The 24,899-nt window shown below is 31.5% G+C and overlaps 2 protein-coding genes across 3 annotated transcripts in view; both read right to left on the reverse strand.

Moving 5' to 3' along the window:
- Nucleotides 1-1,377: 1,377 nt before the first annotated feature.
- Nucleotides 1,378-19,981, reverse strand: LOC111705497 (optineurin). Of its 2 annotated transcripts, XM_023478071.1 has the most exons (17): nucleotides 19,257-19,981; nucleotides 19,002-19,074; nucleotides 18,320-18,383; nucleotides 17,629-17,685; nucleotides 12,393-12,500; nucleotides 11,816-12,019; nucleotides 10,415-10,463; nucleotides 8,066-8,160; nucleotides 7,812-7,915; nucleotides 7,218-7,398; nucleotides 6,426-6,494; nucleotides 6,210-6,277; nucleotides 5,118-5,175; nucleotides 3,652-3,708; nucleotides 2,881-2,989; nucleotides 2,109-2,322; nucleotides 1,378-1,828 (listed from the first exon to the last, which is right to left on the reverse strand). In XM_023478071.1, exons 1-17 carry the CDS (start codon nucleotides 19,942-19,944, stop codon nucleotides 1,711-1,713), a joined length of 2,316 nt encoding a protein of 771 aa, XP_023333839.1. In that variant the 5' UTR covers nucleotides 19,945-19,981; the 3' UTR covers nucleotides 1,378-1,710. The 2 variants fall into 2 exon arrangements, 1 of the variants encoding a protein (XP_023333839.1); XR_002766023.1 differs by lacking the exon at nucleotides 1,378-1,828 and having other exon boundaries at nucleotides 2,252-2,322; nucleotides 5,098-5,175.
- Nucleotides 19,958-24,899, reverse strand: part of LOC111705498 (AN1-type zinc finger protein 1) — a 7,411-nt gene continuing 2,469 nt past the window's right edge. The window contains exons 3-8 of the mRNA XM_023478072.1: nucleotides 24,482-24,579; nucleotides 21,928-22,051; nucleotides 21,518-21,654; nucleotides 21,222-21,294; nucleotides 20,728-20,791; nucleotides 19,958-20,135 (exon numbers count right to left, since the gene is read on the reverse strand). Coding sequence (XP_023333840.1) covers nucleotides 20,021-20,135; nucleotides 20,728-20,791; nucleotides 21,222-21,294; nucleotides 21,518-21,654; nucleotides 21,928-22,051; nucleotides 24,482-24,579 — 611 coding nt within the window. The 3' untranslated portion in view covers nucleotides 19,958-20,020. The remainder of the gene's footprint in view (nucleotides 20,136-20,727; nucleotides 20,792-21,221; nucleotides 21,295-21,517; nucleotides 21,655-21,927; nucleotides 22,052-24,481; nucleotides 24,580-24,899) is intronic.

Genomic DNA, 24,899 nt, shown 5'->3' on the forward strand with positions numbered 1-24,899 from the left:
GGACTTGTGCCCCCTCCCCCCCCCCGTGTACGCTAAATAGTAAGAACACATTTATTTTAGGTGAAAAAATCAAATGGACTTGTTGCAGTGTAATCAGATGTAATTTAGGTAATGTTACATCGTCTATACGCAAAATCCCCCCTACTAAACTTCTGACCTACTGCAATATAAGTCTACGCCCGCTGTTTATTTTTGCATTTTTTGAGGGTTAGGTTATTAAAATTTCTGAGGCAGGCGCCACGGCTAGGGGCCCAGGCGCTGCGGTCCATCTTGTAGCTGTAAAACCACGTTCTAGTAGGTCGGATGTGTAGTATATCGAATTTGGCGTAGGTCAAAAGTGGAGTTTAGCGGATTTACGTAGGTCGAAAGATACGCATTCTAGAGACAAGTAAACTCCATTTGAAGAGTGGGGTGTGTCCGATTAACAACAAATCTTGTAAACTTTGACAGACCAATGATGACGTCGGAATGGCTACATTATATAACACTTTGTTTGCAAGCTGAAAATTGAAAACCGCGTTGATATTTTGGTTTTCTAGGATTTACAGTTATTAAAATATTAATTTAGAGATAGAGTTTTCTGCCGTCATTTTAAGGGTACCGTTGTAAATCGAACCTTCTCTCTTTGCGTGGGGGTCAATTGAAACAACACTTACAGTTGATTGAAGTTTATTAAATTGACACCTACATATTTGGATTTTTTGCTAAAAATATGTAAACGCCGTATTATAGGTAATGACAGTTAATTTATTGCAGACATTTTTTGTTCTGAAATAGACTCTTTATAAAACTTTCCCTTTCAAAAGAATTTAAATTATTATATCCAGATATATATATATATATACAAACACAGTTAACATAAACGTATATTTCGAGAGATAAATTGACATAATGACTGTTGTTTATGTTTTAAAAATCATAACAAATAAATTTGGCTTCATTGTAACAAAATTTCAAATTAATAAAAAAGACCTAAATCATTGAGTATAAAAATGGAAAATAATCTGAATAAGGATTAAATAAAATAACTTAAATTAAATTTTAAAAAAGTTCTTATATGAGTTACTACAGGGTTACCCACAAAGGATGATACTTCAGAGACGATTGTACAGAATTTATACTATCTGTTTCCTTATATGTATGATTCCCTGAAACCGTAATTTTTTTTTTTGCCTAAACATTGAATAAACCATAAAAAGACTTAATTTAACCATGAAATCGTCAAATTTTAAGAGATTCAGGTCGTCTTTACAGTCTCATCCTTTGTGGGTAACCCTGTATGACTAGACTAAACATAAGGGACGAACTAACTATCTATCAAAGGAAAATATTAATGTTTATATAACATTATTTCACCAAGCTATAAATACAAACCAATGTATATAAAATGTATATTATCTGAAATGGCTTTAAATATTTGCTACGGGTCTCTAATATGGTTCTACTCGAGTATTTTAGTTCACAGTAAGAACAGCATTTGATCGTAATTGATGTCAATTAAAATTATGTTCTGTGTAAATGTCTCGCTTGATAATGATAATTTAGTACGAAAGTGATAAACACAAAACAATATTATTAGTTCTTGTATTCACTGTCAGGATGAATTCTGCAAAAAACATTGACACAAACGTGTCTGAATCGGCAAGAGTCCCGTATGTTTAAAAGTATATATATATATTCTTAGAACTTTGATAAACGTTGAACAAGTTACTAGTAGTCTCTATCTAAACAATCATTAACATGTCTAGTAAGAAGTGTGGTATTTCTGAATTCTCTTCCACACTTTGGACAATTGAGCTCCATAGTTCTCTCCTCACCATTAGTATTCCTTAATATTCACAAATATATTTTTCGAATATATTAATTCAAATTTAAGGTATAAAATGCATCAAAAAAAGTTCTTTTTTATTTAATTTTGCTTCTGGTGTTGGTATTACTTGGTGTTATATACCTTTTTAGTTTTTTTCAATTGGATTTATTTTAAATACCAAAAAAAACATCATTATATCTGTTATTTAACGATTTGGTCGGTGTCTTCATTGAATTCAATCATTGAACTGTACAAAATAATTAAACTGAAACGTAAGTATAGTTGACCAATACTGTACCTCAAGTTATGTTGCCGGACTGGCAAGGGTAACCGGTCATCTTCTTTGTCTGCAAACTGGTTAAACCGGTCCCGTACAATCCCAACCAGTTCCCCTTCTAATCTGGGCTGTCCTTCAGGTCTTGTATTTCTAGTCTGATGTCCTTCTGTCCTTATACCAAGTTGTGAAACATTTGTTCTCTGTTGTACTGGGATAGGTTCTAATCCTCCTGCATCTAGACCCAGGCATTATTCCAGAAATATTCATGTTAAAAAGGTTGTCGATGTAATTTTAAAAATTACGGCATGCTCGACTCAGAAAGGTATCCTTGAAACATAAAAAAACAAAAACATGAATTATCTAATTCATGTTTGATCAGGTGAGCTTCAAGGGTATCGTTGTGAATCAAAAATCCCACTCTAGCAATATAGGGTCAAATTAAATTAATATCACAGTCCTTTTAATTACAAAGAAATATTTTTAAATGGAATATAGTAAATTAGTAATGGGATGTAAATTTATAAAGTATTAATTTTATTTTAATCGAAAAGTTTGTTTTATGAATTATTTTTAAACAATCCCGTTAATTCTTTGCCGGCTAGTTAGGCTGATCTACCAGAGAAAACAAAGACTTTTTCTGGATTTTGTACATTCTTTTTATTCAGTAATCTCATTTCAATATGAATTGTCCACTACCCTCTTTTAAAGTTTATGAAAATTCGCTTTGATGAACAAATTCTAAAATAAAAACTTATCAGAATTCAGACTGAAGTAATGCTTTTTTATCAAGTTCCTGTTTGTTGTCTCATCTTGTTAATTTGATCCAATAAATCTGCTTTCTCACCAGCTATACGCTCACGCGCTTCACGCTCAGCGTTAAAATCACTCTGGTATACCTCAACCTGGACAGATACTTTGGAAAGAGCGGAATGGATTAAACTCGTTTCTGATCAGTTAAACATCATCCTGTTGATCCTCGGAGTTAAGCTATGTAGCTTAATTCCGAAAAGACAGGAGGAAGCGTTCACGGAATTGTTATTTTCAATGATTGTATTCAGTGTTTCTCACGAATATTTACGTTTTTTGCGAAGGGATCAGAGACAGGTTGAGTATGCAATAATCAAGTAAATGCTAAGATCCGTGTATAGTTAAGATAAAAAATATATCTAAATCATAAACTATCTCCGAAAACAGATTTACTACTTTAAAATAGATAATTCAAAATGTTAAAAAATCTATAATTAAAATTAAAACTAATACCGACATAATTTCAAGTGAGTCTCAATTTAAACATTTCCGATTTACAAATCGGCAATCGTAAAACATTAATCTAAGCAAAATTGACTGAAATATCTTTGTTTTATAACTTAAAATTGATTATAATTGCAGTTTCTCCAAGTAAGTGACCATCAAAGTTATGCAGCAGAAACAAGAAAAAAATTGAGATTAAGATATATATTTGTTGCTACTTAAAAAATGTTTTAAAGGTACCGGTGTTGTAAATCGGGCATGTAACCCTTTTATTGGACAATCCCTTTAAGAATAAATCTATTAAATATTGTACCTGGGCACGAAGTAAAGGCAAAGACTCAACCTCCAACTCAGCTTGAGCCAATCTTTCCTAAAAGTATAATTCAAAGTAAAATGGATAAAACATGACAAATACTTTTTTGCATTATATGAAGATACGTTAAATGAGACATTAATTAGAAATATATATTAAGATTTAAATAAAATGAAGCAAAATAATAATGTTATTTTTTACTAATATGTTTATTTTGTCTGAATGTACGGGGTTACCCACAAAGGATGAGACTTCACAGACGATTGTACGGGATTTGTACTGTCTGTTCCTTTATAATATTCATCATTCTCTGAAACTGTAAAGGAATTGACTCTTTGCTACAAACTCTGATTTTCTAATCCCAATATCTTTGGAACCCAATGTCGTAAACCTTTGATATTTCAAACTTATATTTTTTGATCTATAACAAAAGTCATAGTTTGAAATTTCAAAGGTTTACGACGTTGGAATCCAAAGATATAGGGATTAGAAAATCAGAGTTTGTTGCAAAGAGTCAATTCCTTTGTTTGTTTTTTTCTTAGCCAAATCATAAAGTAAGTCATAAAAAAACTACATTTACAGGAGAAAACCTATTTTAACAATGGGATCCTGAAATTATAAGAATTTCAGACCTTTTTTAGAGTCTCATCCTATTTGGGTAAACCTGTATGATAAATGTATGTTTGTAAAATTAGATAGATAGATAGTTAGTAATTTAATGATAAAGCTGATGATACAATTGAGTAATTTCTCATTCCACTGGTTCCTTTCACAAACTATTTAATACTTTACAACTACAGAAAAGGATTATCAAGGGGGAATTGTCCATAGGGTGTCCCCAAGAATTTATATTGCTTTTGGAAAATATTTATGACACAATGTGAATTCGTGAAACCTCAACGTGATTGGTAGCCTTAATAACTGTTTATAACGATGCTTAAATAAATTTAAATTCCATTCAGGTCATGTTACAAATTATTATTTCTAAATTGATGATTTGATTATTTCTGAAGTTCTTAGTTCCTTAATTTGATTAATCTGATATATTCTCAACCAAGAATGTATATCTAATTTATACATTATAATTGATAATGTCCTATACAGGGCGTCCCAGAACATATTGGATAACCTACATGCTTTCATTCCAAAATGCGTAAACGAAACTCAAAGAACTCTTTCAAAAAATGTCCTTTAAAAATCCAAATCTTAAGCATTAGGATGATCCAGTATGACGATGGCCTGCATTTGATTATGTAATATCCAGATGTACCCTGTTGAGTGTTGACAAATAATATGCAAAAAGAACGAATCAAGTTCAGGACTCTGCGTAGCCATCAAAAGTTCCTGATATTAAGGACTGAAATAAATATTATGTGATGCAAGTACCTTAAGGGTTCTACTAGTACCTGAAAGGTTCTACTAGTACCTGAAAGGTTCTACAAGTACCTGAAGGGTTCTACAAGTACCTGAAGGGTTCTACAAGTTTCCTTCTCTCTAATAAGACTTTCCTCTGTATCCATCAACCTATGGGAAAAAGGATTAAGTGAAAGGATTAAGTATTTTGGTTTCAGGATAAAGGAATAGAAGTTCGTTTCAAATATTATAAAAAGTTTGATGTAAATGAAGTTTTTTTTACCAGACAAACCTAACATTACCATTTTTCCATATATTTCATGACTAACCTCGCAGTATGACCAGTGACGACCCAATATCCATGTTAACCTAATATTTCCTGAGCTGAAAACTTTAGAATGGAATATCTTTCATCCCGATCGGTTAATTAATCTGGAGATTAATAACATAAGGAGAACAAGAATTATTTAATCTCGAGATTAAGAAAAAGAGTGGATCAAGCATTAATCCCGATATCCACCATTCAAAAGTTCCCAGCTCTGACTAACCTAGCAGTATGACCACGTACCCAATATCCATGTTAACCTTATATTTCCTGACTAACCTGGCAGTATGACCACGTACCCAATATCCATGTTAACCTAATATTTCCTGACTAACCTGGCAGTATGACCATCCAATATCCATGTTAAACTGATATTTCCTGACTAACTTGGCAGTATGACCATCCAATATCCATGTTAAACTGATATTTCCTGACTAACTAAGCAGTAGGACAATCCAATATTCACGTTAACCTAATATTTCCTGACTAACTAAGCAGTATGACAATCCAATATCCATGTTAACCTAATATTTCTTAACTAACCTGACAGTAAGGCTATTGATGTATCCATAATATCCATGATATGTCCTGAAGTATCGGGAAGTAAGACTTTCAATGTCATCCCTGATATTTCTTGACTAACCTGGCAGTAAGACTATCCAGTATCCATGTTATCCCTGATATTTCCTGACTACCCTGGCAGCAAGACTATCAATGTTATTCCTGATATTTCCCGACTAACCTGGCAGTAAGACTATTCATTTTATCCCTGATATTTCTTGACTAACCTGGCAGTAAGACTACCCATGTTATCCCTGATAATTTCTGACTACCCTGGCAGTAAGACTATCTATGTTATTTCTGGTATTTCTTGACTAACCTGGCGGTAAGACTATCCATGTTATCCCTGATATTAGATTCCTTGATATTCTCGAGAACAGATTGACCCTAAAACAGTTTAAAGGAACTGTAGACGTAATTTTAAGTTACCCGGCCATATTAATAATATTGCATGTTCAACTCACACCTTTAAAGAAATCTCGAACGTACAAATCAGGAAAATAGAAAATAGTTTTAAAAGATCACGTTTAATTACCTTTATTTTCTTTATTTCCTGCTGGGATTGTTTCATGGTCTCCAGTACACTTGTATAATCATGGTAAACCTGAACAAAATCATTTGGATTTGGGATTTTTTTTTCGATTAAGTGAAAAAAAATCATCTTTATTGGAAAAAACAAAATTATAATTTAGCATATAAAAAATACTTAATTATCATTATTACATCTGTTAAAAGACAACCCGTCAGTCAATAAAATTGGGACTGGCGCTCCTGTCGGACCTGTCTATAAATGGATAACGCCCCAAACTATCCCGGGAGGATACTTACCAATGGGCGGTCTGCCCGGAAAAGTCCCTTTGCTGGGTCTCTTCGGTTTAAAATCGAGTGGTCCGCTCAGAACATAGCCATTTAAATAGGGCAATTAAAATCTTTAAAATAGTTTTTTTACACAAAAATTCCGCCTCATATATTAAAATATATATTTTGTACACTAATAACACTGAATGATGGGGGAGTGGGGTCGTATTCCAGGTATTGATTCTTTGTCACACACTCTAATCTTCTAATCTATATATCTTTGCAACCCAATGTCGTAGACCTTAGATATTTCAAGCTATGAATTATGTTGAATTAAATAAACTAAATTTGATATATCAAAGGTTTACACCATCAGTTTGCACAGATTTAATGATTCAACAATTTTAGTTTATGGCAAAGATTCTATTCCTTTCCAAATGAGACTTTCCATTTTTTTCCCTGGAGAGATATCCCACCTCATAAGCAACCTCTAATTAGGTTTCATAATTTTAAAATTCTAAAAATAAACCTGTTCAAAGAGCTGATGAACTTCATTTAACCGTGCACCTTCTCCATAGCAGCTTCTTTTCTCCTCACTTAGCAGCTTCCGCAGCTTATTTATCTCTGTTGCTAGATCAGGTTGCCAGCTGTCTCGATCAAGCTGTTGCTGACAACCCGCAAGGCTTACGCCAAGATTATCACAGCGCTGTCTAAAAATAATTCGTTCAATATTTTCCTTTATTTTTGTTTATATGCGCATATAAACAAAAATATAGGAAATTCTGAATAAATCATTTTGTACATACAAGTATAATTCTTAATATGATTTATTGTTTTACAAAGAAAATGAAAGCTTTGAAAGTTAAAAATATCTATATATCTGTAAAGACGACATGAAACTCTAAGCATATGACGATCACAATGTCAAATCAAGTCTTCTGTCTTGAATATATTCTTTTAATAGCTTATCGAATGATTTATCAAAGAAATAAAAAAGTTTACAGTTGCAGGGAATCATGAATGTAAATAAACAGACTGTGTGAATTCCGTAATGTCGTCTTTAAAGATTCATATAATGGTTTGACGATTTCTAAACCATGTTTAGAAAATTGAGTTCAAAGACCTGTAAAGCTCCATGCTTGCAACAAGTCGCGTCTCACTATCTCTTATTTCCTCAGGGAGAAGGGATGATCTTCTCCTAGCTCCGTCCTTCTTCCCGGAGGAACCCTGGAAAGTTTGAACCTTTCATACTTGGAAACATTAGATACAGATATATAATGGTCTAACCCACAGATATTTAATAAATTAAACTAATTAGTTCTTTTTATCAAGGCTTGTAGAACTTGAAAAATTAGTGATTCTTTTTTTAAACATTACCTTTGATTTTTGCTCTAGACTTTCAACCTTCCTTCGTTCAAGTTCCAGGCTTTTACTTAGCCTGGCGGTCACTTGTCTTTCCTCTTCTAGCTGGACTAAATAATAGTAATGACAATCAGTTTTTTTTTAACATTAACACCAGAGCTTTCACCATGATAAAATATTAAGAGGGCTACATTGAATTCCTTGAATTTTGATGCTTTGTTGGTTTAAAAAATTGTCATCATAATTTTAAAATTTGTGTTTCTTAAAAAGTACGTTTTTAAAGTTTTATAAATCTGTTAACAATAAGTTCAATCAAAATTTATATTTATGTTTGGAAGGCGGTTTAAGCCAAATTAAAGTTTAGATGTAGCTATTGTTAAATCTAAAGAAGAGAAAATGCAGAAAAAGGTTAGAAACAAGGTCGTAAACATAAATAAATGTAAGAGGGGGGGACAAAATTGTTATCCCCCCCCCCCAGGAGTCTTCATGACCAGGGGGGGGGGGTGTATTTTAACTGTATTTCCGAACAGCTTTTACCGTGGTTCAAAGGAACTTAGATTATTTGACCCATGCAGATATCTAAAATTCTCAATATTGGGTTGCAAAGATATAGTGATTAGAAATTCTGAGTTTGTGGCAAAGACTCAATTCCTTTAACAATCTCGAAAGTTACGAGACATTTTCGATCATTAGACATCAGTTGAAGGTCAGCTGATGTCAGTTGAAGGTCAGCAACCAAAAAACAAGAAAGTTATCACAGATTAAAGTTTTCCAATTTGGCTTAAGATTGAGTTCGTAAAATTCTCATATTTGTTTTTTAAACATATCATGTGTTTTCATTAAGGCCTCAAATTAGGAAAAAGATCTAAAATTCTATGGTTAGTTTGTAGTTTATACAGTGGAGGAGATTTGCAAAAGACTCGATATAAAAGCTACAGCTGCGAAATGAATCTTGAACAATGTACTACATTTGGGATTTTATAAGTGCATAGGGATGCATAGTTGCATAGTTTTACATGCATAATATATGCAATCGTTTATGTCATGAGATATATATACATTTGGTGCCTGGAATCATTTGATATGCTATTCTTACATTCTAAAATATTTATTTGAACATAAAGATAGGTTTTTCATATAATTTTCAAATTAATTTAGATCTAAATTTTCAACTAAGCCAAAATGGCAAACTTTGAACTATCATAAAAATCTTAATTTTTAATACTACAGACTTATAAATAATGTCCATTGTTCAGAAATGTTACAAAGATTTAGAAATTATCCATAAATATAAAGATGAACCATGCTACGAGTTCTTGTACCTAAAAGGGTGATTTTCCGGACACCTTGTATTTCTACTTTCTCAGAATTCAAGGTTTTCCGGACACCGTGTATTTCTACTTTCTCAAAATTCAAGGTTTTCCGGACACCTTGTATTTCTACTTTCTCAGAATTCAATGCTTTTTTTTCTATATTCTTCAGTTAAAATTGATTAAATTGGCCAGTGGTTCACCCAGCTTTCAAAGTCCAGGGGCACTGCTCTTTTGTCCCCTCCCCTCGTCAAATATTTTGGTGAGAGAAGAGAAAAAGGGTTTAAGGAATAAAAAAGTGAGTTGAAACTTGAATAGAATCATAAAGATCCTGGATTCGACACAAATACTAGATCTCCGATAATTGATAAATGTATGGAATAATTTGTCGTTTGAAAACTCTAAAAATATATATTTCTGTTTTTCAACGTATTCCATACAAATTGGATTAAACATTGTTTTCTCTTTTCAAAACATTTTCAATTCCTCATATTTTAGATGTTAAGGGGGAGGTTGAATAATATTTACAGAGGAATTAAGTCTTTGCCACGAACTTAAATATTTCAAACTTAAAATATTCGATTCAACTGAATTCAATATTGAATTGAAATACGTAAATTCTACAACATTGGATTGCAAAGATATAGGAATTAAAAAATTAGAGTTTGTGGCAAATACTCAATTGCTTTTCTAACAAACAACCAAACAGACCAAAAATGTAAAATCTGGAGAAGCAAGAATAAATTCAAACATGGTTGCCATTGAATTTTGTATTCTGTGCTGTAACAAAAGTTAGGAAGAGTTATGGGAGAGGGAATTAGTTTACATAACTATAAAACTATTTGGATTCGCAAAAAATTAATTCTTTATAAAAGTTTCCGGCAGGCATTGTTCAAACAATATCACCGTATTATTTTAATGTTATGAAACGAGATTTTAGCAATCTGAAAATGTCTCGATAGTCTTAATTTCAGTGCACCAATATATTTATTTTGTTGCATATAAATTTAAATGTTTTACTGTATTTTATTGTAAAATAACGATTCTATCAAACCTAGTAAAGTTCCCAACTCCTCCTGTAGTCGCGTATCCTTCCCTTCTGCCTGAAAACATTAAGTTTTTCCACTTTTTATTTAAAAATATCAAGAAATTAATAATTTAAAAGTTTAAAAGATCCATTTGGTTTTGATGCGGACCCGGATCCGGATCCTGGATCCGCACTTGAAAAAAATAGACCCGGATCTTAATCCAGGTCCAGATCCAAATCATGAAGATTTATTATAGATTTACTGATTTTTTTTAAACAGAAGAAGAATTTTTGAATTATTTTTCTTTCTTTTTCACTTATCTTTATGCAACAACTTGAAAAAACATTCAGAGATAAGGACATTTCTCCTTTTTCAGCAGTTCAGATCGAGTTTTGAGAGCAAAATATTTTTTTTTGCAGTTTTTGGTTCATATTTTGCCCTTGGATCCGGATCCTAAGCACTGAAAAGTTTTAATTACTTTCTTATCATTAACCTATCGAGTGTGTTGTGTATTATATTAATAGCTAAATGAATATCTTAAAGGTGAACACCTGCCTCCTAATTTATTAAATATATCTAGGATCAATTCAATTTACAAAAAGGGGAATATGACCCCATCTGCTCTAGTTACTTTAAACATGTAATAAACCTCTAGAATCGTATTAGTTTCTGTTCAACTCTTCTACGTACAATAAAATATAAGGTTTTGAAAAAGATATGTCATTAAGGGAAGTTTGAATTATTAATGATACACTTTCTTCAATTTTAGAAATACAAACCTAAAAGTTCAGGGTTCAATTAAATTCTGGTTTTTATCGCTCATGTTAAGGAATTGAGTATTTGCCAAAAACTCAAACTTTCTAATCCCAATGCCTTTGCAACCTGATGGTGTAAACCTTTGATATTTTAAATCTAGATTTATTGGTCTAACGTAATTCATAGTTTGAAATATCAAAGTTTACGACATTGGATAAAGTGGTAAGAAAATCATAGCTTGTGGAAAAGACTCAATTGCTTTGCATTTTACGACACAAACAGTTCTGAACAATATATTACGATATGGGTTTTATTTTCATTTGGGATGTTTTTTTAATGCAAAAAAGGAATGAACAAATCAACAAACCATGATATACTGGCTGGGAGTATAAATCTTTAAGTTAAATGAATACAAAAAAGGATAAAATCTCCAAAGACACAACTTGACACAACTTAAAATTTTCAAATATGATGTTATGATATGTCAACCCTAGACTATTTGAGGTCTACGACATCGGGTTGCACAAATATAGGGATTACAAATTCAGAGTTGTGGTAAAAACTCAGCTCCTTTACAGGCCTTTGTATGTAATTTATGATTTATGATTGTTTACACTAAACGTTTGTAAAATCCTAAGAAATTTCGCAATCAAAATTTTGCTAACATGAACCTGCATATGTGCAAGAGCAACTGTCTGTTGAAGACGCTGTTGAAGATCAGTGTTGACAGCTGACAGTTCCCATTTCTCTTGCTGGAGGCGATCAAGTTCTTCCAATCCATGCTGTTTCTCCAGTCTACTATGCTCCAGCTGAAGCTGGAGACTGGAGACATGGTTTACAAGTTCTAGTTTCTCAGCTGTTACTCGCTGTAGATCCTAGAGTACAACAATTCATTCATTATTTGACTTCGACAAGTTTTTTCTAACTCAATATTCGGTATAATCCTAATCAACAAGGAGTCAAAATAAACAACTTTTACTTGTCTGGTCAGTTATGAAGATGAAATAAGTGAAAGCTTGCAAACTTTTTGAGAATTTATATTTGATTTAATTTGTTTTTATCTTAAAGGCCCTGAGACCGAATTTAATGAGTTTTAACTACCAACCGTCGGCTCAAATTTGAATCAGCGATTCAAATCCTTCTTGAATCTTTAATTCTAAATCGGTGGTTCACGTTTGAACCGGCAGTAGGTAGTTCAGCGAAGCAGCTGAAATTGATTAAATTCACTCCCTGGTATTCTAGCTGTACCTGTGAAAGTTGAACCTGAGCCTCCTCTGCTACATCGAGCTGACTTGAAAGGTTCTGGACGGATATATTAGAATCAGCTCCACTCTTAGAATCCTTTGTCTTCTCACCCTGATAGCAAGATGAACAAATTAGCACAGATACACTACACGTAGCCAGGAATATTAGAAATACTTTGCATCAAAATAGAACTAAAATCATATTTATTGTTTTCTCCTGACTAATAGAAAATAAAAATCCCAAATTAAGAACAAAATCTTAATTGACCTAAATTACCAAATTTAAATTCTATTCCCTCATAAAAAAATTTCAAAGATGTCAATGCTAAAGAAATAATCTTTAGTTATGACTCTGAGAATTGTACATTGTCAAAAATTCTGAAGGTGGCTCAACTAATTTCAAGATATAAAAAGCAACAAATTTGTTCTTTTTTTCTTCTTTTGGAATTATGAGAAGATGGATTCCAAAATTCCTTTCAAGTGTCGGGATGAATCCTAAGTATGTGGTTTTAAATTGTATCCAAATCATTCCTAATTACATCTAACCGAATCCTCAGAATAATTTGAAAGTTTCTAAATTCTAAGTTTGAGATTTTACATTCAAACTTTGAAATGATAAAATACGATGTCCCGCAAATATATGCACATATCTCCAAGAATATTAATGCACCACCAACTAAACCTAAAGTTGATCTGACTAAATTATATAAATATCTTTCAACACACAGCAACCTAATATCAGCTTTGTATTATTCAACTTAAAAGGAGTGTTCGCGAAAAGTAAAAGGAGGTATAGCGAAAAATGAAAGGAAGTATAGCGAAAGATGAAAGGAGGTATAAGCATACGTCGAAAAATATTTTATAGTGATTGCTACTAATCTTAATTCTATCTATAAGGAGAAAATATTTTAAAAACGACTCATTCCGAAGAACGCAGAGACCATTACAAATTCAGAAAGTTGCAATATTCAACTCGGATCGTAAAAAATCAATTCAATTCCAAACAAATCATTCAGATCATTGATAATTTTTGAATATATTATGCGTTTTTTCATGATGCCGAACTGAAATTAACAAAGTTTTTAGAAAAACGGAAACGGATCAAGGCTTATAAAAAGGGAAACCGGAAGAAGACTAAATTAATGGTGAACCCAGAGCAAGGTTCTATAAAAAGTGGAATCAGATCAAGACTCCATTAAATTGCTAACCAGATTAATGCTTTACAAAGAGCAAGACCTAAATCAACAATTAAAAATGAAATATGGAGTGAAATCGAAACTATCATTTCAAGATCCAAGATAGTTTTTAATAAAATTTTAACCAATTCGCATATTAGTTTTTTTTATAAAATTGTTGAATATTTACAAATCCAGAACCTAAGATATCTACTGTTATGAAAAATATCATCTCAAATCGGAAATTATATAAATAATATTTCAGAAACTCTGTAGCTGTATATAAATAAATAAAATATGTTGTGCAGAAACTGTGTGCCATTAATAAAGTTTGTGAAGATTGGATTTTTATGATGTTCCATCTCTTGAGGATATTTTCCAAACAAACTTTACAAATTCTCATCTTACAGGGCTAAACAGAAATACTCTAAACTGGGTCTGCCTCAAACTTAAGATTTGCTCTTTAAAGAATTTTCGGTAAATAGACTTCCAAATTAGTAAAATGTATTCTAGAGGGTTGTATGTTTAAAGTTTCTCTAAATGTTGTGCAAACCATAATTTAAACATGTTTGCAATTTATGCAATTGATGCAGTTTCTGCAGAACCATCTGAATCTATTATATTTCTTCAATCCCTTTTCTTTATCCTTTATTTATCGATCCATGGGCAACCTTGCAGGCAGGTTAGGATTACTAGAAATAGAAATGCTGACAATAAGCATTTGATACAAAATTAGAAAAGGAATTGAGTTCTTGAAACAAACTCTGATTTTACAATTACTATATTTTTTGGAACCAAATGTTGCAGACCTTTGATATTTCAAACTATGAATTTTGTTAAATCAAATAATCTGAGTTTCAAATATCAAAGGTTTACAAAGACTTCGAAGATAACTTTTCTTTATTCACGTTTCCGTTCAAAGAGTGTTCATTGTACATGTATAGCGCAAAATTGAAAAATTGAAATTAAAATCTTGTTTTATCAATTTTCACCAGTGTTTTAGAATAAGGTATAAATTAAAATCTTGACACGATTAATAAAACTGCAGATGACCCCCAACCCCTCACCCCACTCTTCCCAATATTAAGGAGACCAAACATCAAATACATGTTAGAAAGTAGACACTAAATATCAACATTTTGACGTAATCCTCAAAACATATGAAAAGATATCCGGTCTGAGTTTCAAATGCTTTGTGAATTCATTTGACCATTAACTTTGTTTCATTTGTCAATCTTTCCTTTTTCTCTTTTTCTTTCCTCTTTTCTTTGTTATTATTTTTCACATCATTTTTAGATTTGTCATCTTTCTCCGGCTTTTCCGACTTTTTTCCTTTGAACGGCCACATGCCGGGCCTAGGCTAGTGAATAGTACTGAACGTTGTCTAAATGTAAACTTGGCGATATTCCAACTACATTTATTATACCCCCTGTAGCAGGGATTAGCACAATGAGCGAAAAATATTATTCCTTTTATTTGTGGAAAAAATTTACAAAGGAAAATTTTTTTATTGGATCTATTTTTTATTAGAAAGCATATTATCTTAATAATAGAACCGATTCCCCCTATAACCGGTTATACTGTTTAATACTTTCCATTCATGTCCTTTGGAATGCTTAGAAGTGAAGTAAAGGAGGGGAAATATCTCTTTTATAAATACAATAGTAAAATATTGAAATTAGAATCGGGTCTTCTCAAGCAATGAAACAAACTAATGTTTAAAATATGTTAAAATTCTGCAGACTTTTTTTCTCCGAATATTTCAAAGAAATGAAATAAGTGTCAGCCATCAGTACACCAACAGAATATTTAGAACAACATACTAGAATTTGGTATGGCTTGAATCACAGACTGTCCTGCACAGTAAACATTGTATAACAAAATACTGATTATTTTTTATATATATTACACAACCCGAAAAATGTATAGGCACAGATTTTTTTCAGGAAACTTGGGGCTTAGGTATTCCAACCAATGTGCATCCAATATGTACATTAAATAAAGTCCTAAGTGCAGAATAGAGCACACAACAAACTTAAAGGGACCGTTCACTTATTTGGGTAATTTCAGGGTAAACTAAACAGCCTATTCGCTTTTGATTGGTAATAGTCTTGATTTTTAAAGACAACTGGGGCCAGAGAAAAAGCCTATTTTTCGTTCAGAATTTGAGCAGAAAGGGACGGTCCCTCTCTATAGACACTAATTGATGTTTTTTTACTAACAGCAGCCCAATAACATTTAAATTTATTATATTTTGATGTCATTATGTGTTCGTTATTATGTACTAAAATATGAAAACTTTTGATATTTGAATTAGAAAGAAATTTACGTTTTTCGTATTAAAACATGTAAAATGTGTATTCAAAGACGACGTCTCTACTACAATCAGTTAATCATTTCTCGTATTTTGGTTCGCAGATTTTGTAGATTTTGTTCCCGTATGTGCACAACTTTTCATTTGTCATGCCGCGTTCAATTCAGCTTTTTACACAGGCAATACCAATTTTGAATGCAATAAAATAGTGTTATTTTAGAAATAGAAAGTTAAAAAACAAAAAAAATTACAAAATAATGACATTTACAATTAACGAACACATAATGACATTAGAATATAATAAATTTAAATGTTATTGGGCTGCTGTTACTGAAAAAAACATCAATTAGTGTCTATAGAGAGGGACCGTCCCTTTGCGCTCGAATTCTGAACGAAAAATCGGCTTTTTCTCCGGCCACGGTTGTCTTTAATAAGTAAGATTATTACCAATCAACAGCGAATAGGCTGTTTAGTTTACCCTGAAATTACCCAAATAAGTGAACGGTCCCTTTAAGGCACAAAACACGTTTAATCATACAGACTTTAGTGTATATTTAAAAGTAATAATAGGCTTTTAAAGGGACCGTTCACTTATTTGGGTAATTTCAGGGTAAACTAAACAGCCTATTCGCTGTTGATTGGTGTTAGTCTTTCTTTTCAAAGACAACTGTGGGCGGAGAAAAAGCCGATTTTTCGTTCAGAATTTGAGCGGACAGGGACGGTCCCTCTCTATAGACATTATTTAATGTTTTTTTTTCAGTATGTTGTGGATCAAAATAAATTTCGAATACAAAACTAAACTTTAGTATCTAATCGTTGTCTTTGAAAAGTAAGACTATTACCAATCAACAGCGAATAGGCTGTTTAGTTTACCCGGAAATTACCCAAATAAGTGAACGGCCCCTTTATAAATAGACCAGACGATACCTAAAACGTACCCGTCCAACCCAAGAAAACGAAAATATTGAGTTTAACATTATACCCATATAAAACGGAGACTATACAGCCTTAAAACAAAATACCAGACGATACTGAGCAATGAGCATAATAGTCGCACCAGTGTAGAGACCAAACTTTTGTATGGATATTGTTAATCCTGAACGCGTGATCTAGATATCCGATGTGGTAGTTTAATTCTCAATTTCTCAATTAAAGTTATTTTTGCATGGGGTATGACGACCATCACCGGATATCAAAGAGGAAATAAATTAATGTGTAGATTAGAATAAGATGGAGATCAATATTTTATCAGATTATACACAGATACAGAGAATAAACTAGATAACAAATGGATCAAATATTTCGCATCTTTTTTCAAGTACGGGCGGGAGAGAGTTTTTCTTTTTGTTATAATCTCTTGTATCAAACTTTTCCAATGGAGATAACATAGGTATTAACAACTTGTTTCAAAATCTAATTTTATCCTTCATATATCTTTGCAACCTGATGCTGTAAGACCTTTGATATTTAAAACTACGACTTCTGCTAGATCAAATAAGGAAAATTTGAATGATGCAAAAGTAGCACACTTTGCCTCTTTCTTCAAGGTCTATAGGGATTAACGGGTTTTTCTTGTTTTTATCATATTTTATTTTCCCATCTTAAGACTTAATTTTAGTAGATGTTCAATTTTTTTATTTTCAAAAATTTATTTTACTCTATTATTTGATCTATTTTTGTTAATGTATAAACTCTCTACCAGAAAGGGAATATTTAAAGTAGATATAAAACTACTGGAATTACTTAGTTACCTCTAGAGGAGAAACATTTAGCTTTCCAATCCAATACGAGATAACAGCCTTTTCTTTCTAAAATTTTTTATTTTTGTTGTTGTTCTAAATACAGGATGTCAGTCACTACGCATAATACTTAAGAGATGACGAAAGTCAGTACCCGCATTTCCAAAATGTAGTCGGTCTTTTTATTATATTTTAAAATTACCGGAGATATTAAGAATTTAGATCAATTTTAATTTATCAAAGAAAACCCATTTAAGACTCCGGTAATTTTGAAAGCAGAAAAAAGGCAAACCACATTTTAAAAGTGCCAGTACTAAGGGTACTTTGTGATAATTGTTTCAGGAATTTTATTTGTAAAATTAGGTCAACGAATGCCACAAAGTAATTCAAAGATAAAAGACGATCTTTAACTCGTCTCTCAACTGTCATGTTTTGTGGCACACCCTGTATTTTCAGTTCTAAATTGTTATAAAATTGCCAAAAGTGTTTATAATATTACAAGTATTGTAAATATAATATTGTAAGCGAAATAATCATAATCATAATCATGATCATAATATTAATAATGATAATGATAATGATAATAATAATAATAATCATAATCATAATAATAATAATAATCATAATTATAATAATAATAATAATAATAATAATAATAATAATAATAATAATAATAATAATACAAAAATAATAATAATAATACCAGAAGATAAATGTTTGTTTGATGCACAGCCATCTTTAACCTTTCATTATCCGCAGCTAATTCTCTGACGTCAAAATTTTAATTTCTGTGCTGGCAAAATTATATTTTACGAAGAGCTGTACTTGAAAATTAATACTCTGTAATGTGGACGTTTACTAATATGCATAAAAATGCATTAAAAAAATTTGTCTATCTCAAACAATAAAAAGTGAATTTATAGTCATTTTAAATATATTTATGCTGTGTAAACCGAATTCAGAAAAAACAATTGAACGAGCCTAAATAATTAGGCAAAATAGGACAATTTCCTCTAGCTAGCTTGATAACATACAGATTCTAATACTTAAAGGTACTGTAGACCTAAATTAAAAAGACTCTCTATTAATATTGTAGCATGTCTGATTAAAACCGTTAAAACCATTAACTGATTAACAGTGGGGAAGATATCGCTGTTTTACTGTCTGGAAAATTCTTAACATGGGAATATTGCAGCATAAATCTGCAAGTCACTTAAGCGGAGAAACCATACTCGAAAATAATAAATTTTCAGCTAAACAATTATGATATCTGATTTTTTTTCAGAAATGCATCGGAGGATCATTTTAAATAACGTCTCCATTCCCTTCAGTTATTAAGTGGGAGGATTGTACTGTGATGGGTTATTTAAGAACAGAAATAATTCCTTATTAGTAATTGTAGATCACAGATTGGAAGATTTATTGTGTTCTGCATTAAAACCTTAGATCTGAGAAAACCTAAACATTTTGTTCAATTTTGATAGATATAGGCAATAAACAATTTTTTTGTTGCTAATTATTCTCCTCATAAAATATGGTGATTTTAAAGTTTACTTATTATCGAAAACCCAATTTTTAATACATCTACATTTGGGACATTTTACATTTATAATTAGACGATGAATGTTTTAATGCAATACCTGTAAAGGAACTGGAAGACTGAAGATCACTGTATTCTGGAAAAGACTTAGCTTTCTTCTTAAACTCTCTTGGTTGAATATAACCAAGGGTTAGTGGTAATTTATAGGATGAAGCTGAACCCAGGCTAGGAGAGGAAAACTGTTCAAGAATAAGCGGGGAATAAACAGACGAATTCGAAGAAGATGAAGAAGTTGTTGATGGATTTAATTGAAGAAGAGAGTTAAAGTCTGGTAGTACACCTAGATTAGTTTCCCCCACTAAACCCTCATCATGCCATTTCTCATCCTCTGAACCTTCAACATCCTTCTCATCTGGCGCTGAAGCCCGATTTTTTTCTTCAAGCGACTCTGTAACAATTAAGATATTCTGAGATTCAATATCGAGAGATTTCTCCGTGAGGTTGAGGATCTGTTCAATATTAAGGGTAGATTCATCTGAGTATTCATTAATGCTGGAAGATCCTTCAGGATCGTCGGACGATTGACACCCTTGGGCATCATATGTCGGAGAGGATGATTTACCTGGAACAGGACAGTATGAGATGGTTGTATCTTGGGAATTAATAGTGTTGTATGAAACAGGACTAGGTGAGTCAGTTACGCCCTGAGAAGTGTCAGGGTTCAACAAAATAGGAGCAAGGTTGGATGCACTAGGTGGAGAAATAACTCTTGGAAGAGCACGAACCATTTTAAAACCTACATTTTTCTGAAACAGATTTGCATATTTTGAAAGGTTTTATTAGTTAAAAATTTCTCATATATTGTCAAGTTTCAAAATCAAGATGGATTGTGTCTCCGTTAAACAAGGTTTCTGAATCCAGCAAAGTAGAAAGTTTGGTTGATAGCTCCGAGCTTCCCACCACAAGTTCTCCATCTTTCCTAAACCATTTCTTACTTTTCCACTTATCATTAGAAATAAGATTTAAGTTTAAGAATAAAATATGAAACTTAAAAATTATAGAATTCAAAAACAAAAATATTTTTAAAATATATTCATAAATAAAGATTGATTGCGCATAAGACGACATTTTTCATCTTTAAAGATATAAATGTACAGAGATGTTTTAAAGATATTCTTATTATATAGATTTACTAGTTCGGTTGTGAACATTGGCTTTTCTTATGTCATTGAGTAATTGTGGTGTACATGAGTTCTGTAGAGAAAAATTTAAGTTAGTATAGTCCTTCTCATGTCCTTCTTCAGTGAAATATTGTTGTTCAAAAAGTTCCATTCCCGGAGTTATTTTACACTCTATTATGAAATCCATTAAAACACCAAACCACCCCGCTTATCATTGAAGTACACTTAGACCCCTAAGAAGCGTGAGTTCGCGGACTGTACAATTCTTGGTGATTTTGCGTACATAAGCTATCTATGTTTATTTTTTTGTCTATGAATATATTAGCAATTTACAATTTCACATTGAACTGAAATGTTTCTGCAAAAAAGAGCAATAATAAGATAATTTTCCTGAATAATCTTAGTTTTCTTGCCCCCGTCACATTATTCTCATTTCTAGTTCCAGTCAATTCAGCTAGAAAGATAATATCTAATTTAAAGGGACTGTAAGCGTAATTTCAAGTGACCCTCGATGGCAATGTCCGATTCACAACGGTACCCTTCAAACCTTTATCTGATCAATAATATGGAATTAGTTTTTCTACAGTTAAAAAGTGTTAAATCCTGATAATTCCTATATGCTTTCTGCAGTAGACATGCGCAAGTAACTTTTGTAGATAAACCACAATTGAAAATAAGCAGTTTTTAATATTATAAACATTAATATATAATTCCTACTTGGTTAAACAAAACTTTCAACGATACCGTTGTAAATCGAGCATTGTTATTTTTGCATGGAGGGTCCCTTGAAATTACGCTTACAGTCAGTTAAGTAACCAAACTTAAAAACCTCTGTTACTAAGTCAAGCGATCATCACATTTGAATCTAAATAATAATATTATTCCTAAAGCGTCAATAATTCTCCCTAGACTCCACTCTTTTCCGACAATACAACCAATTGCAGGCTTCTGACTCTCCTAGAGAAAAAATGATTTAGCTAGAAAAAGAAAGAACTCTGAATTCGAAAAGAGAAAAAATGGAATATTGTTAATTTTTCTTCAAATATTCTGATAAAAAACAACATCAAATCGAAATCAAATTAGTCCCGAAGCGGGGAGATGAAAGGATTCGCTTGACGGATACGAGCGCCAGTCCAAACTGAACGACAATTGATAAAATATTGATTGAAAAGTTAAGTACCTTTGGAGGGTGAACAAGGAAATAGATCTTCTCTGAGTCTGGTAAACTAGTTTGTCCTTTAGACTTCATTTTGAGTTTCATCAGCTGAACTTTGGCAGCTGTCTTCTGCGCTGCTTTACTTCGTGGCGTTATAATCTCTACTCAACAGTTTCTTTTTATCCAAAGAATAGCAAGAAGCAGAAAAAAAGTGGGATTGTCTTAAAGAATACTTTTAGAAATATACATACATTTGTCACGTGGAAAATTCGTAAAGAAACTAAGTTTTTGCCACAAAATAAATTTTAATGCTTGCATCTTTGAAACACAATCTTCTAGAACTTTGATATTTCAGATAATTTCATAAAATTGCTAAGGCCCTTGGCGTAGAAATTATATTTCACCATAGGAAAATAGAAGGATAATGTAAATTCCTGTTTTAGTAGTTTTGTTTGCTAGGATGGATTCTACATGTGCTTTAGTGTTCAGCATGAGACCAGATTTCTTGTCGAGCTTGGGACAGCTGTGAGTATCCTGATACCGATGGTTTAAGCAGACCTTACAACAGGAGATAAGTTTAATGGTTGGGTATTGAATATGTAAATTTAAACAAATAAATGAAAATAACGATATTGAGTTTTTCAGATCTTTCCTCTTGTTTTTAAGGGATTCACAACTTTCTGAATATACACATATTTTAGTAAATTTCGTCGATTTAAAATAATTTTGTGTCTTATACAATACATATAGATAAAGTATTTATTCGTTAAAAAAAGTTAAAGTTACTTAATTCTAAATGTAAAACTTTGTGTTATCATATTAATGGATGACGGATGGTACAACGTAAAGAAACATTGATAAAAATCTACGAATATTGTAATAACATCGTAATTATTTTGACAGATTTATTTTTGGTCCTCAGTAACTTTTTCTCAGTGTTAAGGTTAGATAAATTATTTTTGTAAATGAAACATTTGGGATTTTGTGTGTATGTACTATGTATAATTTCAAATAGGTGAAAGTAAAAAAACAACTTCACAATTACAGGCGTAGGAGGGAGAAGGGAGGATTAAAGTGAAGGTATTGAAAAGATATCACTAAAATTATGTACTAATTTTGAATTTTTAATCATGCAAAGAAAAAAGTCCTCCCGCAAAGTACAACATCAAGACTCATTTCTTAAAAGACATTTTCAAATTTGTAAACTGTTCTTGAGAAAAAAAAACCGTTAGAACTAGGTAGCTGCAGAGTTAATACATTACAATTTCAAATTGTATTTTGTAATTCAACGCTAGGCTGTAAATGCAGTGCAAACAATTGCTTTTACATTACCCAACATGCATTGGGTGTCCCAAATCATTCCAGATTGTATAATGTATATGGCTCTTAATTGCGATTTTCGGGACTAATCAGAAAATGAAAAAGAATGAATCATTTTAAAAAATGTAATAAGCCAAATATAAAAATTTGCATGCAGAAAACACATATTATGTGCGTATTTCAGCGTTCTAAGAAGATAATCTATTATGATGTGGGATGCTCTGTATGGAAAAATATCTGGTAGAATGTCCGAAGAATATCGGTGTAATTGTGTACTGTACACTATGTGTATTACATAGTTCTAGCAGAAATATTACCCTTCTAACTAAGAAGTAACTTTAATAATTACTCTTGAGAATATAGAATATGGAACAAGGACAAGATATATGGATTCCTTCAACTACTATATATTTTAAAAACTTTACTTCTCAAATGTCTACAAGGATTGAATTAAAACTTGCAGTTTATTAAATCTATATATAAATTGGGCTTGTCTGTCTGTTTGTTTGTATCCAATAAACGTCAAAACGGCTGAACTGATCGGACCCAAATTTTTTGTGGGACCTTACGTGACCCCAGGGAAGGTTTATGAATGATCAAAATTAAAAAAAATTATGTTTAAAAGTTTTTTATTTTTGAAAAATTTTGAAATTGCCCAAAAAAATATTATAAAATCCGCAAACTTTTTTGTTTTTATTTTATACTGTACAAAGAGAAGATGTTCAGAGATAAAGCCACAATTAAAAGCCTAGTTTAGAATATTTCTGAACTCAAAGTCTAGAACTAAAAATCTGCTATGAAGTAATATTAAACATGTCCAACTTGAAAATTTTAACTCTCAATGATTCTTAAGTAAACTTTTTAAATAGAATTTTTAACGATAACTGTGGCCGGAGAAAAAGCAGATTTATCGTTCAGAATTCAGATACAATCTGTGATTTTAAATTTTGTCCTGGAGAATTTATGCTATAAAATAAGTCGTATAAGAATATACTGTGTAGTTTCCTCAGTCCAAAGCATAATTGAAAACTTTTAAACTTTAGAATTCAATTTAATATGAAATATACTATAAAAGCAAATATTAAGATTTATAGGGTGCAAAGTTTGTTTTGAACATCAAAGGAACCTGGACCAAAATAAATCTTTTAAATCGAAATTCAGAAAAATCTGAAAACTCATGAGCAGAGATTTTACACAGAAGTGTTTACTTCAGTTTTAAAAAATACATAAATCCAGGTATAAAGCAAAACAGGATTATTGAAGCTTGAAAGTATAAAAGAATACATGAATCTATAAATATATATATATATAAAGTTGTAATCTCTGTTGGAGTTAACATATAATTGAAGTGAATGGCGAATAAGAAAATAAAATCTAATTTCTAGATTCATAGGTAATTACTAAGAGAATTATTCTCAAAGTTTAGTAGGAAAACTTTACAGCAGTGGTGTATCTACTTCACATCAATTAATGAAATTGCTTAATTTACATTCAAATTTTAATTTTTTTTTGCGAAAAAACAACAACTTTGAGGTATGAACCGTTTCCAAATTCCTGTCTATCATCTTCACTGCTAATGCTTACTGTTTAATGCCTATATTGAAATGAAAGACCCTGACTGTAATAACTTAGTACTCTTTATTAATTTATCAATATATTAAAATTAACCTGCATGGAACAGTGCTGACATTTCACAGGAGCTATCTCCCATTTTCCACACTTTTCCACTTCGCAACTGTATCTAACTTCATTCTTCACAAGATTATCTAAAAAGATTTTTTTCAGAGTTCTACCATTTTGCAACTTGAGTTCTAATATTATACAACTAGAGTTCTAATATTCTATTACTAGAGGTCTTCTAGTCTACAACTAGAGTTCTAATATTATACAACTAGAGTTCTAGTATTCTACAACTGGAGTTCTAATATTCTATTAATAGAAGTCTAATATTATACAACTTGAGTTCTAGTATTCTACAACTAGAGTTCTAATATTCTACAACTAGAGTTCTAATATTCTATTACTAGAGTTCTAATTTTATACAACTAGAGTTCTAGTATTCTACAACTAGAGTTCTAATATTCTA

Source organism: Eurytemora carolleeae, unplaced genomic scaffold (assembly GCF_000591075.1).
Source record: "Eurytemora carolleeae unplaced genomic scaffold, Eaff_2.0 scaffold657, whole genome shotgun sequence".
Classification (NCBI taxonomy): domain Eukaryota; kingdom Metazoa; phylum Arthropoda; class Copepoda; order Calanoida; family Temoridae; genus Eurytemora; species Eurytemora carolleeae.